This window comes from Perissodus microlepis, chromosome 17 (genome assembly GCF_051167445.1).
Source record: "Perissodus microlepis isolate ML-2025 ecotype Zambia chromosome 17, ASM5116744v1, whole genome shotgun sequence".
NCBI classification, from domain to species: Eukaryota; Metazoa; Chordata; class Actinopteri; order Cichliformes; family Cichlidae; genus Perissodus; species Perissodus microlepis.
Genome location: NC_140477.1, coordinates 16,778,000 through 16,800,214, shown reverse-complemented (window position 1 = coordinate 16,800,214; position 22,215 = coordinate 16,778,000). Strand labels below are relative to the sequence as shown.

Genomic DNA, 22,215 nt, shown 5'->3' with positions numbered 1-22,215 from the left:
TGAATTTCATTTGTTGAACCCAGTAATCCCATATGGAAAAGAAATAGTAAAAACTTATTCATGAGTAAATCATATAAGGCTTACATGATTTACTCATGAAAGTGGCCACTTTCTCATTACTTTCATATATTGTTTTAGTAAGTATCCAAAACATACACATTCCATTATATAATTTTTCAAGGGATCTTATATCTGTTTTCACTCTTGTATGCTTTTCATACAAGTTTCACACAAGACAGATACAAACTTTATAAGATTTATATATATCTTTTCCATATGGGATAACCAATACATTCTCATCAAAGGGGTGACACATGATGCCACTTTGCCTTTTTGTGCCTTTTTGTTCTGGCAGCCACTGGTCACTAGAGAAAAAAGTATATTCCCTGACCAGTTGGCGAGTGGTTGCAAAAACAGTGCTGTGTCGAAGACCTTATGATTACTGCTGCTGCAACCAAGACATTTAAAAAGGTGCAACTTTTACTTTAGAGATGGCAAGTAGTTGCAGACAAGCCTGTATCTTCCATGTGACCTACAGGCTGCAGCATTCTGTTAGGAACCAAAGCAATTAATGAGATTTCTTTTTATGCAGTACTCTGTACCTCTTTGTGACCAGTTTCACCTAGCAACTGCTGGCAACCTCCAGCAACGACTTGTCAACTGGTTGGGGAATAAGCATTGTTTCCATAGTGACCAGTGGTTGCCATGGGGTTCCAAGCTTGTTTCTAAGACTCACAGCTCTGGCTTTGAGTTCAGAAGCCACAACACCAACTTTGCTTCTGATCAGAAGAAAACTGGCGTATAGGGAGAGGGAAGGGACCTACAGCTGCTTTTTTCAGAAGCTGATTATTTTGGATATGAATCATGCAAAACTACTCTAGCAGAATTTAAGAATACACACAATTTTCCATCTTAGATTATTAAATTGAAATATATCTGGAGGTATTAAGTGCAATAAACTATCCAACTTTTCATGTGTGTTGTGAAACAAGATTGGCCACCTGTGATTAAATATTTAGCGTACTAATTATGTCTCCCCATGTGACTCCTCTCATAGTGCTGTTTGGATCTGAGCAGTCGGGTCCTGAAGCTGCAGGGCTGCGGCGAGGATCTGCCCTTCCTGAACCCCTTGACTGACAGCCAGTGCCAACACGACACCAACGAGAACCTGTGAGATCGACTCCGCAGCAGGGACCACGTCCTCCTAAAGCCTATTCGGTTGCAGCAATGCGGCACGATGCTGTTCATGTCTGGGCTGTGGGGTCACCGTGTCTCTCACTGCCAGAACATGGATGAGCATTCGCATCAGTTGTGCTTGAGTTTACATCTTTGTGTTGGTAGAATTAAGACATTCACCATGATTATCTCTTATATAAAACTAGTCTAGTAAACAGAGGAAAATCCAGTCCTGTAAGTTTAATCATTCTTTGTGATTAGACAATATATTCAAACCAATTCGTCTGCTGAGCTGCTCAAATACACCAATGCACTAAAAGGGAAAACCATAATAATCCTTAAAGTGATTTTTTGTGGAATATTTTGTGATTTAACTGTAAAAATACTTTGAGTCATAGAGTGAATGAAAAACAAGTTAATTGTGAAGTTAAACAACTTCACTTAAGATATTCTTAAAGGAATAATTTTATATTTCGAAACGTTTAGCAACAACATTAGCCTATCAGCACCATTAAAACTCACTATTTAACATATTACAGCTAATTTCTGAAGACCATATGAACACTAAATGTACAAAATAAAAGTTGTACGTAATATAAAGGCTGACAAAAACTAATATAAGCATATTAAAGTTTTTTTTAAAGCTTTTTATAGATGAAACCAGATTGCTAATTCAACCTAACTTTCTTCTAGCAAATACTTTAGCAACTGATCCAAAACATTAGTCATACTCTAGTATTTATCAACTATGTGTGTTGACCATTTAATTGAAAAGCTATTAAGACTGATCCACTTAGACAGGTGTCCACCGCTTACACCATCTGTGATGTTTAGCTAGAAACATCAAACCATTCTTTCATTTTCCAATAAATTTGGCAAAATAATGATTGTGTTTTTCAAGCACTCCAAGTTTTAGCTCTTTATATATAACTTTCTCCTGTTTTGATTATTTTGTCTGGCAGCTTTTAGCTACTCTGTTTTCACTCTTTAGCTATGATCTTTAGCCATCAGTGTCAACTGTTCATTCATAGCTGTGGCCAGCAGCTGAATTTTTTCCCAGACATTTATCTGTTGCTTCAACTTTAATTCACGTGTCTGTGATTTAAGTTATCATATTTACTCCATGCTATTTCCAACCTAACTTTCAGTTTATAAAGTTAATGTTTATTTTAAAGTTGTTTTTTTTTTAGTTCAATTCTTTACCTAAATATTTGATTTAATAGTAACTTTAAAGTAGTTAGTAACTTTACCTGGTTATGTATAACTTAAAGCTATTGGCTTTGAATTGCTATGTATCTGTTTCAGGTATTATCAATTTATTTGATCAGTTTTGCTAACAAATAATCACAGTTGTGCACAAAAACAGTATTTCCATTGTTTGTTATCTTAACTGTCTGCAAATGCAAAAAAAAATTGTATACCGAACAGTTTCTGATGCATAAACAGCAATTAAACAGCATAATATTTTTCCCCAAATCCTCCTCCAGCAAAACTTTCACCTACGAGGGGAAAACCCCTGCTCCCTCAGTGATATAATAATTTCCGTGTATCTACCTAAATTGAATGGTTACTGAACCATAGTCATTCAAAAGACACAAAGAGTTTGACATGTTCAAGAGATATAGTCATAGAAAACAGAGAAATACAAAATGATTATTGCATGTTAATCTCGAAATTTTCAAATTTTAGGAAACAAAAGTAAAAAATTTAGGAATTTTGCATATTGTGTCACATTTATCCTCAACTGTAATAATTACATAAACGCTTTATTTCCACTCTTTAGCCATTTTTTTTTTACCTGTTATTCCACAGCTGTATCTACATAGTTTTCCTCCATCTATCCCTAACTTGTACCCATCTGTTTGCTCATTATTTTTAACTAACAGTTTCCAATAGTTACGCATGTATTCAGCAAAGTGCACATTTATTTCCACTTATTTTTAATCTTTATCTGCACTCCTTAAACTCTATTGGATGATATAGCTTTATTCTTTCAGATGGTCCTGTGTGTAAGAAGAGCGTCAAGCTAACAAACGTCCTCTCCTATCTTACCTCGTACCCCTGGAATCAGTGGATTTAACATATTGCCTTAACATGTTCATTAGTGAGGCTTTAATTGGTGCTGGAAGGCTTCTTTTTCTCACCTTTGGACCAAGCCAGGCTGGATTTTTTAAATCAACATTTCCTGCCTTATATTTATCAGACAGAGCGGTGTCAGACTTCTCGCTGTCATCAGTATGCTGTATGAAGCTGTATTAAGCACATTTCCCAAACTACATTTAAGACACGACACGCCTCATATAAAACAAAGAGAGTCTTCAAGCTATTTCCTGAGTGTTAAAAGAAAATGTTGAGAAGCTTAGGATTCTAGTGTAATTAAGTGTGGATCAGGCTACCTCCTTAAAAGACACGGACCGGTTCTCATAGAGAATTTCAAGAGATCTAAGGAAACATTTCTTAAGTAGATATATTTAGCTTTGTAAAGTCCCTTCATTCTTTTTTCCCCTCATAAAGAGACTGATTTGGTTATGTTTTCCAAGAGCACACTTTCCAGCCCATCACGATGGCCTAGACTGAGTTATGGTAGTTCCCTATAAATTCCCTCATATAAAAATAGACTTAAGGCCAGCCGGTTAAATATATCAAGAGTCAGAAATATCAAAACATTCCATCTGCATGACTTTGTAAAGTTCTGCCTTTGTATAAGTCTGCATGTTTATGTACTAGTCTGATTGTGTCATGTTGAAAGTCTGAAGGGGCTGGATGTGTGTGTGTTATAAGCCCAGCAGGGTTTTCTGCCATCTTATAACAGCAGCTCCTGTTTCACGTGGGAAAAAAGTGGAACAGGTCCCATCATCCCCAAACTGGTACAGCGAGCTCCGGTCAGAACAAGCTGCCAAAAGCCGACCCCCGCTGCCTTCCCTTTCTGACTCTTTCAGGAGATTTTAACCACTCGGCTAAGGCTGCACTTGTGCCAAGGCACCTCTTCAAGCTTATCTTCATTTAGGCAACTGATCTTCTTTGTGTATTTGCCACCATTTTTTGGCTGATGTTATTCACTCTTGATGCCTCATGTTTGCTGATTTGCCTCCCCACTACAGTGCCACCTGCCTCTCTTGTATGTGTTTTCATAGTGTGGAGAGTAAGGAAGCTGCCTCAGATGTGCTCACCGAAAGCACCATCATGCTCTGCTTTAACAACACTCGAGCTGCGCCACGCTTTTTGACCGTGCTACAGCAACCATCTAGCCTATTCTTGGTGGTCAGATTGGAAATATTTGTTTCTCTTTGGTGTATTAGTGACCTTCCTATGACGTGTGAGAGGAATCGATGTATGACAGAAATTTATTTTTGGTGTTTTTCTTCTTCTGGACAGTATTTTCTCTGCCTAATAAAGTATGTATTCTGGCTAGCTTGGCATTCATAATTTTATGACAAGGAGACACAACACAGAGGAGTGATGAGCCTATTTGGAAAAATGGAGCATCGGGGCATTAATTTAAAATCTCAGCAGACTGGCTGTGGGAGGACTCCAATAGACAGACCAGCCTGAACACTGATTCCCATGTTCTGCAGTAGCTAGACACCCATGTATGTGCCCTTCACTGCTACATCTTGCTATATAAAGAAGCATGTCATGTTAGAATAGAGGAAGCAGATGTTCCCACAGCACCAGGGGCCTTTGACAGTTGATTGGCCTGAGCATTGAAGGTTCCCATCTTGCTGTACTGCCCTTTTTTTCCATGACAGAGACCCAAGCCAATTCCCATTGAATATGTAGTAAGATCAAGTCCTTTTAGCTCCTTAGCACAAGACAAAACATTTCAAGTGTTTTTAAAGAAAACCAGAAGAAAGACAGAAGTCTTTATATCTGAACTGAGAGCTGTGTCTCTGGTGTTTTATAGATAATTGTTTCTTTTAGAAATAACCAATATTTTACAGTAAATTACGTCTAAGCATGATTAAAATCACAGAATGATTAAATGTGTTAACATGTTAATGTGGTGTTTTTTATATGCTATATACAGTAGCTATCAAATGTATACCATAGGCCAAGTCAAATATATATATATAATATAACGTGGAGTGGAAAACAAATTTGCCACTTCCTCATTTCTTAATTTGTTGCACATTTGTCACACTTTTGGGAAAATATTCTGTGGAGTGACGAGACAAAAACTGGACTCTTTTGAAAAGGTCCTACTACATCAGGAGTAAAACTAACACAACATCATAGGAACAGTCAAACATGGTCTGGACTTGAGTTTGATTGAGATGCTTTGGCATGACCTTAAAAAGGCTGTTTATGCTCATAAACCGTCCAATGTGGCTGAATTAAAAAAGGTTCTGCATTGAAGAGTGGGCTAAAATTCATCCACAGTCATCTCAAACATGGCGGTTGTAATGTAATGGTCTGGGGCTGCTTTGCTGCTTCAGGACGACTTGCTGTAATTGATGGAACCATCCATTCTGCTCTCTACCAGAAAATCCTGAAGGAGCATGTTCAACCATCAGTTCATATCTTGAAGATTAAGCTCACTTGGGTAGACCAAGTCCATGTCAGAATGGCTCAAAAACAAAATGAAGGTTTTGAAGTGACCAACACCAAGTGTAAATCTGATTGAGATGTTTTGGCATTCTTGCTGGGAAATCCTCCAGTGTAGCTGAATTAAAAAATTCTTTAAAGCAGAGTGGGACAAAATCCCTCCACAGTGACGTGATTGTAAATGATCACAAACGCTTGATTGCAGTTCTTGCTGCCAAGGATGGCAGAACAAGGAGGTTTGGATAACTTGTTTCTATACTAAGTGAAATCCTCATTTACAAACTGCATTTAGTACTTACTCAGCTTATCTTCGCCTAATATTCAAAATTTGTGTGACAAAACTGTGACAAATATGTAAAAAAATAGGGGGGGCAAATGCTGTTTCACTGCACTGTACAGCAGCACAAAAAGCAATTAATACTCAGCATGAAAAAAATCTATTTACATTCCTTACCTCACCTATGAGATAGCAGATAGGCTGGGCTTTTATTTCATTTAAGAATAAAACGAGGAGCTCGATCATTCAGAAAGGCTTCGTAGTAGAGCCACTACTCCTCTACATGGAAAGAAGCCAGCTAAGATGGTTCAGGCCTCTGACTAGGAAGCCTGCTGGGTGTTTTGAACACGTACTACTGAGAGAAGGGCTATACTCAGGACATGCTGGGAAGATTATATCGCTGGCTTGGGAATGCCTTGGTGTTCCCCGAAGGAGCTGGAGGAGGTGACCAGGAAGGTGAACTGTGACCAGACCAGATACACAGCAGATAATGGTTGGATGGGTGATGGATGTTAATGAGGTTGTGTTGTGGGGCAGGTCTACATGTGCCTTGGCATTTATTATTGCAACACAATAAGACTCTCATTGACCAACATGGAGGCAAATTTTATATCCTAAAAAAATGTCTTAAAAGCCTGTGTTTAAGGTAACCAGCTGCCCAGTTGCATAGTAAACCATAACTAGTATGGACCACCATGTAAGGAGAAGAGAAACTGTTGTTAAAGGCCCTCAGCCTGAACGTACTCATGCTAACATGGTGGTACAGGAAGTTGCATATAACTTGGCCTTACTCTTTAGACTGTTGAATCTGAGCCGAACCCTTTTCTAGACTGCGTGAAAGTATCTGATAAGGCCATGGGACAAGCTACATGCTAGTGGAGCTTGTCCCATGGCCGAACCCTTTTCTAGACTGCGTGAAAGTATCTGATAAGGCCATGGGACAAGCTACATGCTAGTGGAGCTTACTCCAAAGAAAAGAAAAAAAGCTTGGTCCCTCCATCTGATGATACAATTAAAAGAAGAGCTGATAACATGTCAGATATCACAGAGGTTTTTTTGTTTCACAGGTGTGCCTGTGGGTTCATCTCGTCCTATTTAGTCACACACAAACAGAAGAGGAGAAGCATTCACAGTCATTGCATAGCTGAGTGTAATAAAAACTTCCTAAATGCTAATGCAGCTAAAGCTTTGTCTTTGATGACAGTTTTTGGTTTTAACTAAATAGCTTTTGATTCATGCCCTGATGAATCTCTCCTTACATACTTTTTTTCTTACAGATGAAGCACAGGGTTCCAAATATGGACTAGCTCTGTCTTCCTCTAGAAAAAGAGGTAGATGCAGAAAGAGAATTGATAGAAAGAGGCTACGGAGGGAGCCTCAGGGCCATCTGCAGGCAAGCAGCTGAGGGCTGGTGCAGGGACTGATGGCCTCCAGTAGCACTGTGAGGGAGTCTTTTTTGACAAGCATATGTCCTTCAGTGTCCATATTAAACAAATATGTAGGACAGATTTTTTACATTTGTGCAACAGCTCTAAAATGAGAACCATCCTATCTCAGAGTGATGACTAAAAACCTGTTCATGCATTTATTACTTATAGGCTGGACTAGAATTAATAAATGAAATGAAATAGTAATTCGTTATGATTAGGATGTCCTAAAACCTCGCAGAAAAGCCTTCAGTTAATCCAAAATGCTGCAGCTAGAGTACTGACAACACTGGAAAGAGAGAGCATATTTCTCCCAATAACGTCTTTTCTTCATTCTCCCTTTATTGTTCACGTTCCCTGTTAAACCTAGAATCGAATGTAACCCTCTACTGTACACATTTTAATAGTACATACTAAAAATTACTTAACATCATTTACTGACTCGCTTTGGGCCATTTTATTGACAAAAACCAATTTTATATTTCAGACACCCCCTCCCCAAAATATTTTTGTTGCCTAGGGGCAACATTGTGCAATACAAGAAAATGATCAGTTCAACAAATTTTCTTCCCACTAAGGCCAAAACACTTACTCATAGTGGGTCATATGATTGTTGGGTTTTCTCTGTTTTCTTTGTATTATTGCAGGGTCTTTACTTTACAATATAAAGTGCCTTGAGGCAACTGTTGTTTTGATTTGGCGCTCTATAAATAAAACTGAATTGAATTGGACTCTGGTGTTAGTTTCCTGGTCTTTGTGCACCCACTGTTGAAGGCAAGTGTCAAGTGAAGTCCTTATTTTTGCATCTATCCCTTTGGTATAACTAAAAAACACAGACCCATAATGCTGCATGTTACAGATGTCAATTTGACAAGCACAGGAAAAAACTGCATCATGTAAAAGAAACTAATGGCACCTGGGAAACCTAGAGGTGCACAGCCCAGAAAATCTGTCAAAACACTGTTTTTGATCAGGGACACATCTGCATTAGGCGGGTGCCTCATTTCTGGCTGTTTTCTCACAAAGCAAACTGCATTGATATTGTGAGAGCTGTCACACGAAGCGTAACAAAAATAAAGCTTTGTGTGACAGCTCCTTGCTCCGCTAAGCCGGGGAACACGGTTGGGGAAAGGACATTACAGGAACACAAAATTACTACGAACCTTAAAGAAAACCTCCCTCAGTCCACCCCCTCCCCTGTTTTGAGTCAGTTTGCACACCACATCCTGTCAACACTGAGCTGCTAACACCTCCAGTAGGAAAGTACCAGAAATCAAGTATTGTTACCGAAAAGGCAATGCAGTGTCTCAGTTGCAGCAGATGCTTTGAACATAAACCACAAACTGATCACTGGCTCATGGTAGAGAGGACACATCAAAGGGTCTGCTCTGACTTTATGTTCTTTAAGATAAGCTTTATGCATCGGTGACTCTGCCAGCAGCAGAAGTGCTGCATAAAACAATGTCTCATCTTCCCATACAATATGCATATTTACCATTCAGAGGGCAGCTTTCGACTGGGGATTACAGCAGAGGGGGCGCACCAATCTACACAAGAGAATGACTAATATAAATCTCCACCCAGAGGGCCGAAAGCACGCATATAATAACACGGTGTTTCAAAGTGATTGCTCGCTATTCATCACCAGTGAATTCTCCGAGGCTCTAAAGCCATCATAAACTTACAGTAACTACTCTTTTAGCTCACCCACCTCTGTAATTGCTTTGATAGAAAATTACTGGAAAGTAAGCTCAGGTATAGGATCAGCACACATACAGTAACAACAGATAAATCTTGGCCTCTGCCTGCCTCCAGCAATAACTGCAGAGATGTGATTAAACAGATAAACCAAGTTTAACCTTTGGTCCTTTCAAGATTATAGACTTAAATGATGAGACTTCTAACGTTACTTATTCTGGAAACACCACAGTGAATCAAATAAAAACTGCAATCAAGCCTTTGTAATTGACAATGAGTCTTTCACATCACTGTGGAGGAATTTTGTCCTGCTTTTCTTTAAAGAATAGTTTTAATTCAGCTACTGTTACGGGCCTGTCTGGATTTTGAATCAAGGTGTCTGGATTTTGCTCCATATGTGTGTTCTGTGCCTTTAAGGTCCTCTTTCTGATTGGAGAGCTGGTAGCTGCTGATTGGTTCCCATTATCAAGTGGTCGGTTTAAAAACCCTCTCCAGCAGTTGTTCCCTTGGCAGGAACAGCAGACCTGTCCGTGGCCTCCAAACCCTCAGTGACAAATTTTTGCATGTGTCTCCTGTACCGGGACGTAACAGCTACACTGGAGGGTTTTCCAGCAAGAACAGTCTGTTTTGTCATGCTAAAACATCTCAATCAGGTTTAAGTTAGGAGTTGACCACTCCAAAACCTTTATTTTGTTTTTGAGCCATTCAGACATGGACCTGGTCCACCCAAGTGAGCTTAAGCTTCACAAAACAAACTGATGGTTGAACATGCTCCTTCAGGATTTTCTGGTAGAGAGCAGAATTGATGGTTCCATCAATTACAGCAAGTCATTCTGAAGCAGCAAAGCAGCCCCAGACCATCACACTGCCACCACAATCTTTGACTGTTGCTGTGATGTTCTTTTGATCAAATACTGTTAGTTTAATTTCACATGTAACAGGACACCAACCTTCAAAAAAGTTCACTTTTTGTCTCATCAGTCCACAGAATATTTTCCCAAAAGTCTTGGGGATCATCAAGATGGTTTTTTTTGGAAAATGAAAGATTAGCTTCTCTGTTCTTTTGAGTCAGCAGTGGTTTTCTCCTCGAACTCTCCCATGGATGCCATTTTTGCCCAGTCTCTGTCTTATTGTTAAATCATGAACTGAAACAAGTGAGGCCTGCAGTTCTTTAGATGTTGTTCTGGGTTCTTTAGTGACCTCTTCTTTAGTAGGCCAGCCACTCCTGGGAAGGTTCACCACTGTTCCAAGTTTTCTACATCTGCAGATATTGACTCTCAGCGTGGTTCATTGGAGTCACAAATCCTTAGAAATGTCTTTGTAATCCTTTCTACAGTGATGGAGGTCAGTGACTGTGTTTCTCATCTTTAGATCATGGCATGATGTGTTGCTTTTTGAGCTCTTTTAGTCTACTTCACTTTGTCAGACAGGTTGTATTTAATGATTTCTTGATTCAACAGGTCTGGCAGTAATCAGGCCTGGATGTGGCTGAACTAAACAGAACTCAGCTTTCCGAAAATGTGGCTAATCACATTTGATTATTTGTTAAACAAGCAGAAACAAATACTTTTTCACATGATTCGTATGTGAAAAAGTATTTTTTCAAGTATTACATTTAAAAAATTAAAACATTAAAATAATAAAAAATTTAATTTGAAAACTGCATTTTGTATCTTTGCCTAAAATTTAAAATTGTTTTTGATGATGAGAAACATGTGTGACAAATATGCAAAAAAAAAAAAAAGGTAAGGAAAATATAAATGTTTTCAGAAGCAAATCAATATACATGTAGAGCAGTAGGTATTCAGTGCAACAGGTCTCACCTGGGGTGTGGGGTTTGGGCCGTTAACAGAAAAAATAATGATGGAAAATGCTCGTCATCCCTTCCTGTTAGTGCATAATTAGTCATTAGCCGGAGTAATCTGGACCTTAGAAAGGAGGCGGATGAATTGAATTGATTTAAGTTTTTTGTTCGTGCTCATGTACTGTTCAAAAACTTGTAGAAAGTACTTAAATCATTAATCGGGTATTGATAAATGAACTAATCAAGTTGAAAAACTCTTATTGACATGCACTGGCAGTCACACAGGCGTAGAGACTGGTCGGCCACCCGCTGCCACCCATCCGCTTTTTAAGTCCAACGTCATTAGCTGTTTCCATCCAAACTCCTAATACTGTGGCATCACTGAGAGTTAAAGCTGTCTAAATTTTTTCATTTCATTTTTAATAAAATGATCAGTGTGGCTGCTCTCTCCTAGGTGTAACAATAAAGTTTAACATGCAGGAATCCATGAAAAACAGGATTTATGAACTTTAACGGAGTAAAAGTTAGCAGGGAGTTATCTCGCTAGTTTCCATCTAAAGATGACATACCATGTTCTGACTGAAGGATTTCTGGAAAACTTGCGTGGCAGGAAAAACATGCTGAAAACAGACCAAACTTCAATCCGGAGATAATCCATTGTGGAATTATATAGCATTATATAGCTTTTTAGCATTATACTTTTTAGCATTGTACTGTTTAAACATTATACTTTTAAGCAGGCCCCTGTGTGACCTTAGGGGTAAGAATAGTTGAAGTAACATCACAGGAAAAAGATGCATAGGTGAGATACTAAGAAATAGTACAGAAGTTACAGTAGATAACGGGGGGCAAAAGGTCAGCGTTAAGAACAGTCGAACACCTTGGATAAGTATAGACTAGAAAAGCAGAACTAAGGAGGAGAGTGTAAACTCCCGGTGCAACACACTTGACAGATAGAGACATGTACATCACACACACATAAACAATTAAGACATGCATTTAGGAAAGGGGTTAAAGATGCAAGACCTTAAAAGGAAAGGTAGAAGACTATAGATGAGGAAGAAGTTGTTTTGATCGAAACTGTGTATGACGTATAGGCGAACGTGATATCAGAATAATAGGGAAGGTGGGAGGTAGATAAGGAACTTTGGAACAATATAAATGTAACAGTTCGAAGGACTGCCCTTCGAATCTGCAAGAGGCTTTATGCTGAGCTGATTCCCTCCTGCGCAGGGGTTGAAATAAAGAAGTTGATTGAATTGAAGAAGTCTGTCTCAAGTCGTTCGTTTTGGTTTTTCACCAGGTCAGAAAAAAAGGATCGGGAGCGGCATCAGCACGCCGACACCATCCACAATACGAGGATGGTCATTAATATACTGCTGCATGGTTTTGATTACTCGTCATGAAAAATTCCTGATCCGCAGATTCATGCACCCATTCAAATTTTGTTAGCCTCAGAGTGATTCTTTTCTGACCTGATCAAATATTTGGTGCCTGGCAAACCGTGAGCCGATGGGCTGTACAGGGAGTGCAGAATTATTAGGCAAATGAGTATTTTGTCCACATCATCCTCTTCATGCATGTTGTCTTACTCCAAGCTGTATAGGCTCAAAAGCCTACTACCAGTTAAGCATATTAGGTGATGTGCATCTCTGTAATGAGAAGGGGTGTGGTCTAATGACATCAACACCCTATATCAGGTGTGCATAATTATTAGGCAACGTCCTTTCCTTTGGCAAAATGGGTCAAAAGAAGGACTTGACAGGCTCAGAAAAGTCAAAAATAGTGAGATATCTTGCAGAGGGATGCAGCAGTCTCAAAACTGCAAAGCTTCTGAAGCGTGATCATCGAACAATCAAGCGTTTCATTCAAAATAGTCAACAGGGTCGCAAGAAGCACGTGGAAAAACCAAGGCGCAAAATAACTGCCCATGAACTGAGAAAAGTCAAGCGTGCAGCTGCCAACATGCCACTTGCCACCAGTTTGGCCATATTTCAGAGCTACAACATCACTGGAGTGCCCAAAAGCACAAGGTGTGCAATACTCAGAGACATGGCCAAGGTAAGAAAGGCTGAAAGACGACCACCACTGAACAAGACACACAAGCTGAAACGTCAAGACTGGGCCAAGAAATATCTCAAGACTGATTTTTCTAAGGTTTTATGGACTGATGACATGAGAGTGAGTCTTGATGGGCCAGATGGATGGGCCCGTGGCTGGATTGGTAAAGGGCAGAGAGCTCCAGTCCGACTCAGACGCCAGCAAGGTGGAGGTGGAGTACTGGTTTGGGCTGGTATCATCAAAGATGAGCTTGTGGGGCCTTTTCTGGACCTGTGGACCATCATCAAATGTGAGATTTACAAGGAGGGAAAACAGTACACCTCTCTGAACAGTGTCTGGGAGGCTGTGGTTGCTGCTGCATGCAATGTTGATGGTGAACAGATCAAAACACTGACAGAATCCATGGATGGCAGGCTTTTGAGTGTCCTTGCAAAGAAAGGTGGCTATATTGGTCACTGATTTGTTTTTGTTTTGAATGTCAGAAATGTATATTTGTGAATGTGGAGATGTTATATTGGTTTTACTGGTAAAAATAAATAATTGGAATGGGTATATATTTGTTTTTTGTTGAGTTGCCTAATAATTATGCACAGTAATAGTCACCTGCACACACAGATATCCCCCTAAAATAGCTAAAACTAAAAACAAACTAAAAACTACTTCCAAAAACATTCAGCTTTGATATTAATGAGTTTTTTGGGTTCATTGAGAACATGGTTGTTGTTCAATAATAAAATTATTCCTCAAAAATACAACTTGCCTAATAATTCTGCACTCCCTGTAGTTAGGTTTTAAAAACTGAGCTTTAAAAAGTGCTGCCGATGAATAGTGGTAATAAAAACAGCCTTAATGAACGCAGTGTAGTTTGGACCCGGAAGCAGGTTTCATACGTCATCACTTAAACAACTGGATAGGTTGCTACAGAAAAATAGGTATTCCCTTCACGGTTGGCGACCAATTGTGTGAGGTTGCTGACTGTTGCTAAGTGAACCTGGTTGTAAATAGGTAGGTTAGGTTGCCATGGTCACCTGTAGTTTGCACAGAAGACGATCGTTAGTGAAACTGTGATGCAAAGTAGAAACAGAGGCCGTTTGCTTTCAAAATAAAAGTTGCATCTTTAGCATTGTATTGGTTGCAGCAGTAAGGCAGATCTTTTACAATGAAGGCGACTGTTTTATTGTGTTATAGTGTAAGGTTATCGAAACAATGCCAAGGTGAAGCCATGCTACCATTACAGTCAAAGTGTGTGACTTATCTTTTGCCCAGACATGGTATCGAGTTGTTTTTATCTCATATAAACACACTTTTTGATTTCTGCTCCTCTTCACATGATTAGAAACTGTGGAAGGTTAGAGTGGCTTTTGTCGCAGACCTTTGATAAAGGCTGACAGCCCACTCCTCTAGCCAGACCATCATCCTCATCACAGACTGTTCACTCCCACACCAGCAGCAAGACTACTGCAGAAAATCAGAATCAGAATCAGAATCAGAATCAGAAAGGGTTTTATTGCCAAATGTTGAGCAGGTTTACAACATTAGGAAATTGCTGCGGTGCTTAGTGCAAACATACTGTCATAAATAACGCTTAAATAGACATGAGAAAAAAAAAAAAAAAAAAAAAAAAAAAAAAAAAAAAAAATAAAATAAAATAAAATAAAATAAAAAATAAGAATAAGAATTAAAAGTGCTAAGTAGATAGATATATACATGAGTGCAGGTGGTGATCAGTGCCAAACATGGAATGATGCAGTGAACACAGCGTAGGGTCATGTGTTAGTGGTGGGAACAGTCATACGGTTATTGTTCATGTGTCCAACAGCAGAGGGGAAGAAACTGTTCTTATGGCGAGAGGTTCTGGTGCGAATGGACCGGAGCCTCCTGCCTGAGGGGAGCAGGTCAAACAGACTGTGTCCAGGATGAGAAGGGTCAGCTGAGATCCGAGCTGCACGCCCCAGTGTCCTGGAGGTGTACAGGTCCTGCAGAGATGGGAGTCTGCAGCCAATCACCTTCTCAGCAGAGCGCACAACACGCTGCAGTCTCTGTTTGTCCCTGATAGTGGCTCCAGCGTACCACACGGTGATGGAGGAGGTGAGGATGGACTCGATGATTGCAGTGTAGAATTGCAACATCGTCCGTGTTGGCAGGTTGAATTTCTTCAGCTGCCTCAGGAAGTACATCCTCTGCTGGGCTTTCTTAATGACGGAGGTGATGGTGGGCTCCCACTTCAGGTCCTGGGTGATGGTGGTACCCAGGAAGCGGAATGAGTCCACAGAGGTGATGGGGGTGTCAGTCAGGATGATGGGGGGGAGTGGGGCTGTGTGCTTCCTGAAGTCCACAATAATCTCCACTGTCTTCTGGGCATTCAGCACCAGGTTGTTGTGGCTGCACCAGGACACCAGACGTTCAACCTCCCTCCTGTAGGCAGACTCATCCCCGTCCGAGATGAGTCCAATAACGGTGGTGTCATCTGCAAACTTGATTAGCTTGACAGACTGGTGGGTGGAGGTGCAGCAGTTGGTGTACAGGGAGAAGAGCAGAGGAGAAAGAACACAGCCCTGAGGGGAGCCGGTGCTGATGGTCCGGGAGTCCGAGACATTCTTTCCCAGCCTCACATGCTGCTTCCTGTCCGTCAGGAAGTCAGTGATCCACCGGCAGATGGGATCAGGCACATTCATCTGGGAAAGCTTGCCTTGGAGATGGTCTGGAAGGATGGTGTTGAAGGCAGAGCTGAAGTCCACAAACAGGATCCTGGCGTAGGTTCCTGGGGAGTCCAGATGCTGCAGGATGAAGTGTAGGGCCATGTTGATGGCGTCATCTACAGACCTGTTGGCTCTGTATGCAAACTGCAGGGGGTCCAGGAGGGGGGCCGTGAGGGTCTTGAGATAGGAGAGAACCAGGCGCTCAAATGACTTCATGACCACAGATGTCAGAGCCACAGGTCTGTAGTCATTTAGTCCAGTGATCCTTGGTTTCTTGGGGACAGGGATTATGGTAGAGGACTTGAAGCAGGCAGGCACATGACATGCCTGCAGTGAGGAGTTGAAAATGCCAGAAAACACTGGGGCCAGCTCGTTTGCACAGTGTCTGAGGGTGGCAGGAGACACACCGTCTGGGCCGGGAGCTTTCCGAGCATTCAGATTCTTAAACTGCTTCCTCACACCTGCTTCATGAATATGAAGAGTAGTGGTGGGAGGAGGTGGTGTGAAATCCCCCTTTGTGTGGGGTGAGGAGGGGGGTGTTGTAGGTGAAGTGTTTGATGGTGGTGATGGCTCTATGGAGGGGGGAGAGGTGGGGGAATGAGTGACTCTATTGTTGGGGCCGTTGGAGGTGTGAAGGCTGCCTGATGGCTCGTCAAAACGGCAGTAAAAGTCGTTAAGGGTGTTGGCCAAGAGCAAGTCATCAGTGGAGTGGGGGGTTTTAGGCTTGTAGTTGGTGATATTCCTAAAACCTTTCCACACAGAGGCCGAGTCATTCTCTGAGATCTGCTGCTGCATCTTCTCAGAGTGCTGGTGTTTAGCAATGTCCACTTCTTTAGTGAACCTGTACTTGGCCTCTCTGTAGCAGTCCCTGTCTCCGCTTCTGAACGCCTTTCTCTTTTCCAGCCACAGCTTTTTGAGTTTAGGAGTAAACCAGGATTTGTCATTGTTATAACTCACCCTGGTGCGTGATGGCACAATGCTGTCCTCACAGAAGTGGATATAGGAGGTGACAGTGTCCGTAAACTCGTCCAAGCTGTTAGAAGCAGCCTTCATTGTGAAAGAAAACATTATTCACTTTGCCCGCCACTAGAAATAGCTTTCTCCATCATGTTTCCTTCATCTCTATCAATAGCATCTCTTCCCGCTTTATATCATCCCCTCCATCTGGTGAGGGGATGAAAACACATCCCTGCAGGCTCTAGTAGCACAGCAGGAATGACCCACAAGTATTTACTTCACAGAGCGAAGCAGGGATGTTAATCAAACCAAGTCATCAGTGGTGAGGCAGCATGTTCTGTAAATCCAAATCCACAGAGTGGGAGATTCTCCAGAGTATTTCAAACAAGACCGATGATTAACCTACCAGAAAATTAAAATGCAAACCGAGAAACATTTAACAATTTTCCAAGCTAAAGGATATATGATTTGGGTAAATAAAAAAGAAATACCCAGCAAAAGTCAAGTAAGTATACACAAATGCATATGGTTCTGCAAAAGAACAATTCCTCTTGTTCTGTCAGGGGACCACCTCAGACAGGACTCCGATTGGGGTTAAATACCTGCGAATCTCCATCGAATCTGAAGAAGCTCATTGGATAAAAGGCGAAACATCTTCACAAACTGAAAAGAAGTCCAGTTGCCTCCAATGACAGCACCTGATGGTAGTCGTTTTGCAGCACACAGACAACAACTACCATCAACCTGATGTGATGAAAATACGTTGTTTTTTGTTGTTTTTTTTACACCAAAATCAGTTTATTTCAGTGAATTCTACTTAAATCTGCTTCTCCACAGAATTGTGTGAAATCTTGATGAACAAACTTATGATACTGAACAGCTTCAAACCGAATTAATGCCTGACTTTTGGAGGGAACACCGAGCCCATGCCAGAAACTCAAATATTAGCTGTGTCTCATCAGTTAATTTCACATTAATCCCCTCTGCCACATTATTCCTTCAAAAGTGGTAAAACATTTTATTAGAAATATTGTGACCACCTAGGAAGCTAAGTGCTTGTGTATTTCCAGACTCACAATTATATACCTATAGATGACTGTCTGCTCCTGATATAAGGCATATCTGATATGTGAACATTAAATTTGTCATTCGGTCTTTGCATTCTTCAGTGTTAACTCTGTGCAACATACAGTAGCTGTTAATCTACCTACATGTTAATCTGAACCTTTTTTTGTTCACGTGGACTTGATGAAAGGGGGGAGTTGCTAAGTTATCTAGCATCTTTGTTACCAAGCTGCATTCATTGAGTTTACAGGTGCAATGCAGAGACATACATATCTGCTAATCAGGGCTGAGTAAAAGACTAATCAAATATTAGAATTTGACTCACCAAAATTGAAGCAAAAACTTCTTTGATGATCTGTACCACACAGAAAACCATATTCTTAGTCAGATGAGGTATTAAAAATGCTCCAAGTGGCTCCAAAACCACAGACATAGTGAGGAGGTCCAGTTTAATGACTCGAAGCAGTGGATGAGGCATACCAGACACCAACATCCTTGACTCAATTATTCAGTTGGATAGGTTAGGGGAAAAAAAGTTCACCCCACTCAGAGTTGTTATAAATGTGGAAACTATCCAGAAAGGCCACCCTGCAGTTTTTGAACTCTTTTTCAGTTCTGTCACGCCTTGATTTGGACATAAGGTAGAACTGGAATTTACCAGCTAATGCTAGCCCCAACTAGCTAGCTTGGTTAGTAAAGGGCATCTTTTGCAGAAATGTGATCACTAACCACGCAATGTTAACTTGTTTGCCATAGTAGATGTGTGACAATCAGGGTGACAGTGTACAATCAGGTGAATTAGAACCCAGTCACACAGGCCTCCCACAGGGCAGTTTCAGGAAAAGTGATTTCCAAATGATTTATGAACCATGCCAACAGACTTGTCAGTGACCCTCTGGTAATCACCTGTCGCTAGGGAAAAACCTATTCCTCAGGTGTTTGGCAAATATTTCTTGGAAATTGCTTGTTTTTCTCTGTCAGCTGGTAAAAACTTCTTTGTGTCACTGTTTTTGTCACTAGAATGTTGCTACGGTCATAATTTGAATGAAAATGACGGACTTCTCTACAAACACTGTACAGATTCTTCCCAAGCTGAACTGAAACTGTTAAATATGCAACACAAACTGGAAATGGAGGTTTGCTTTTTCCAGCTGTAGCACTGATGTAAAACAATAGTTTGCGTTGTACATTGTCATGTTGAATTGCCGCTTGGCTTCTAGCTACACATGCATGTAAAATAGAAGGAAGCAATGGAGGATTTTGGTGAAGTACATTTTTGTACTGATTTGAGCAAAAGTCAGCAAGCTCCAGGAACCACTTGACTTGTTGGCTCAGGAGTACACATTTTCCCCCAGCAACCAGAGGTTGTATTATGATATGGCTGACAAGACTAAGTTTGGCAAGAAAAAATTGGCTCAAAATGTACAATAACCAAAACAAAAAACCCCAAAACAGGAGAATTGACCCCTTACTATGTTTTTGATTGGCCTGACACTGAACAAGACAAAACAGCTTACATCTTTTACTAAAATTATACCACCTATAATGCACAACTTGAAGCCCTAATGAAGTTTACCCTCTACTCTTAAGTTAGATTTAGCTACCAAATTTATCTCACCCACAGGTGTTATGTTAGCTATGTATACTAAAACAATTTTTAGCACTGGGCTGCAAACATGCTGAAATCTGCTCATCATTACAGAGCACAAAACAGATTTGTACATTTTTCAGGTGCACTTTACATGCTAACATGTTAATGCTATCGTCCTTGTATTAGCATGTCATTTAGCATGTCAATCAGTCACATCCACTAATAAAAATCAGAGATGCATGCAAGTGTCAGATTTAGTAGTTTTATAATTGATTGTAAAATTTGGGTTTTGCTATTTAGGTTTTAAATTTTGTTCAACATGCTAATGCAAGAACGTTAAACAAGCTAGGATGCTAACACAAGTTGCCCAAAGTAGAGTAAAACCATTTATTCTTAAACTATCAAAACCATGTAAAGTAATACGTCATTTTAAATAAATCTGCACTGTAAAATGTAATATTGTGTTTAATTAAAAATATTAAATAGGCTGAACTCAATTTTTATCAATTTCTTATTAGAACTCAATTTAAATAAGTTATAAGTACTTTTTATGCAAAAACGCTGATAAACTCAGTTTATTTGAGTTGTCTTAACTTAGAAAAACTAAGTAAGCTGGAAGTTTTGCTTCTCTAGTCAGACGTGGATCAAGTAGACATAGTGTGTAAACTTTGCTACGGTGTCGTAGCTGCACCACAGAGCAACACTGTAAAGTTCACTAAACATAGATGTTTACATTTTTCATTTATTTTTTATATTGCAAATATTTGCACTGTTATCAGTATTTGCACACTATTTTATATTATCTTTTGACAATCTTTAAAGCCATTATTCAATACATTGTTATTGTTAAATAAATATCGTCAAATAATCGAGATCTCAATTTCAGAGAAAATAATCGTGATTATCATTTTTGCCATAATCGAGCAGCCCTATTAGCAACTGTCAGTGACATTTATATTAATCAGGCTGAACTTTAATCATACTTTAGATCAGCCTGTTTTACTTATTGTTTTCTTTGTGCTTTGGTTTGGGGAAGTTGTTTCTTTACTGATCTTTTCCTGTCTTCTGTTATTAGACTTGAGATATGACTGCACTATGCTGTTGCTGGTGACTCCAGTTAATTCTACAAGACATGCTGTGTAAGTAAACAAACAACAACAGTTTGGTCTGCATTTCTTGAAAGATCACATCCCCCAAACTTAGTTTAGAGGGTCTACACTGTATATAGTGAAGTCTGCAAGTTTTCTAACAGCAAAATTTGTTTTGTGCCCAAATCATTTTGCACATCATTAGAATGAAAGTTATTGGCCATGTTTGCATAGCCCTTTTTAAAATGATGCTTTCATGACATTATTGTATGTTGGGTGGTGGTCACGGCTATCCAGACTGACAATTAGGACATTGAATGTCACCTCACCGGTGGGGAGGGAGCCTGAGATTGTCTAAATTGGAGTCTGTTTTATGCCAAATGCAGAAAAAAATGTTTTAAGAAAGCAATTAAGTTCATGTTCCAAAAAATATGATTGTTTGCTTGCAGGACAACAGGAGAGATGAGTCCTCCGTCACAGATGGTGTGGTCAGTGAAGATGGTCGCCTGCAGGTTCAAGCTCATTGCATCTCCAACCCACATCCACTGCCACTGTACTTAAGGGAAGTTAAAGACTTTCTTCCGCACCTACATTTGGATCACCTCGATCCATGATAGTAATTCAGGCAGTAATGCATGGACTGGAAACAAGCCATCCTTAAAATATTACAACATTCCAGCTCCTGTGTTGGAATGAAAAACAAACGTGTTGTTTAAATCAGAGACTGCACTTGTGACAGAACAACAAATATTTTATTTTGATTATATAAGTAATGTAAGTACAAAACAAACTTGAGGTAGGCCTAAACTTATTTTCAGAATAATTACATCTGAGACTTTGTTTCATTGTAAGATTATAACAGTGATGGCAATATAATTGTTTGTCGTTCAGCAGAACAGTGTCCAGTATGTTGGCTGTTATACTTTGTTGTGTTTGAAAATAAAAGTTGGGCTGATTTTAACATCATTACAAAAAGTGTTGTTAATTATTTTTAATCATATTCAGGGTACCACAAATTGTTTTTTCATTTAGTTGAACTTGAAATGTTTGTCAGTAAGTAAACAATTAGTATTGTACAGTCAGAAATATCAAGTTATTCTTAATACTGCAGACTTGCAATGTATAAGTTGTCCTAACAGTCATCTTAAGTAAGCTTTACTTAGTTTTTTTGAGGCAATGAGTTTCCTTAAATTTTTTGAGTTCTGGGAACTAACAAGGCTGTACAGTGTACTCAAAATGAGTAAGTTGCCCTAACTTGGTCATCTTATGTAAACTTGATCCATTTTTTTTGAGTTCTGGGAACAAATGAGCTTGTACAAAGTACTCAAAATAAATAAGTTGTCCTAATTTAGTCATTTTTAGCTAAGCTTTACTCAATTTTTTTGAGGCAACGAGTTTCCTCAATTTTTTTGAGTTCTGGGAACTAATTAGATTTTACAGTGTGTACCTATCCAGTATAGTTTTATAGTTCTTTTTATATTTAGTATATTTTTATACTTGCTATATTACTAAAGTAAATGTGTTTAATTATATATTTTATGTATTGGTGTAAAGAATTACAAGTAAAGTTTAATTGTTATTTTAAAGATGTTGAAATGCAGCATTACATTTTTTTTTAAATGTTACATTCTCTTTGTTCATAAAAGTATGAAAAAATTATAAAATCATAATAATAACAATAATAAGACCCTCTGACAGGAGATTGTGTACAAAGTTAATTATGTAGAATATTTATTTATAACATAAAATGCTTTTTAAAGTACCAGCATTCTCTCTTAACTTCCACTGTCACAATGACTGCATTTTCAGAAAGGCACTCCAACATAA

General features: G+C 39.5%; 1 protein-coding gene across 1 annotated transcript in view; it reads left to right on the top strand.

Moving 5' to 3' along the window:
• The window catches only part of nrip2 (nuclear receptor interacting protein 2), a 44,752-nt gene extending 40,165 nt beyond the window's left edge, over positions 1 to 4,587 (top strand). The window contains exon 6 of the mRNA XM_084909560.1: positions 1,058 to 4,587. Within this exon, the coding sequence (XP_084765686.1) occupies positions 1,058 to 1,174 (117 nt within the window). The 3' untranslated portion in view covers positions 1,175 to 4,587. The remainder of the gene's footprint in view (positions 1 to 1,057) is intronic.
• The last annotated feature ends 17,628 nt before the right edge of the window (positions 4,588 to 22,215 follow it).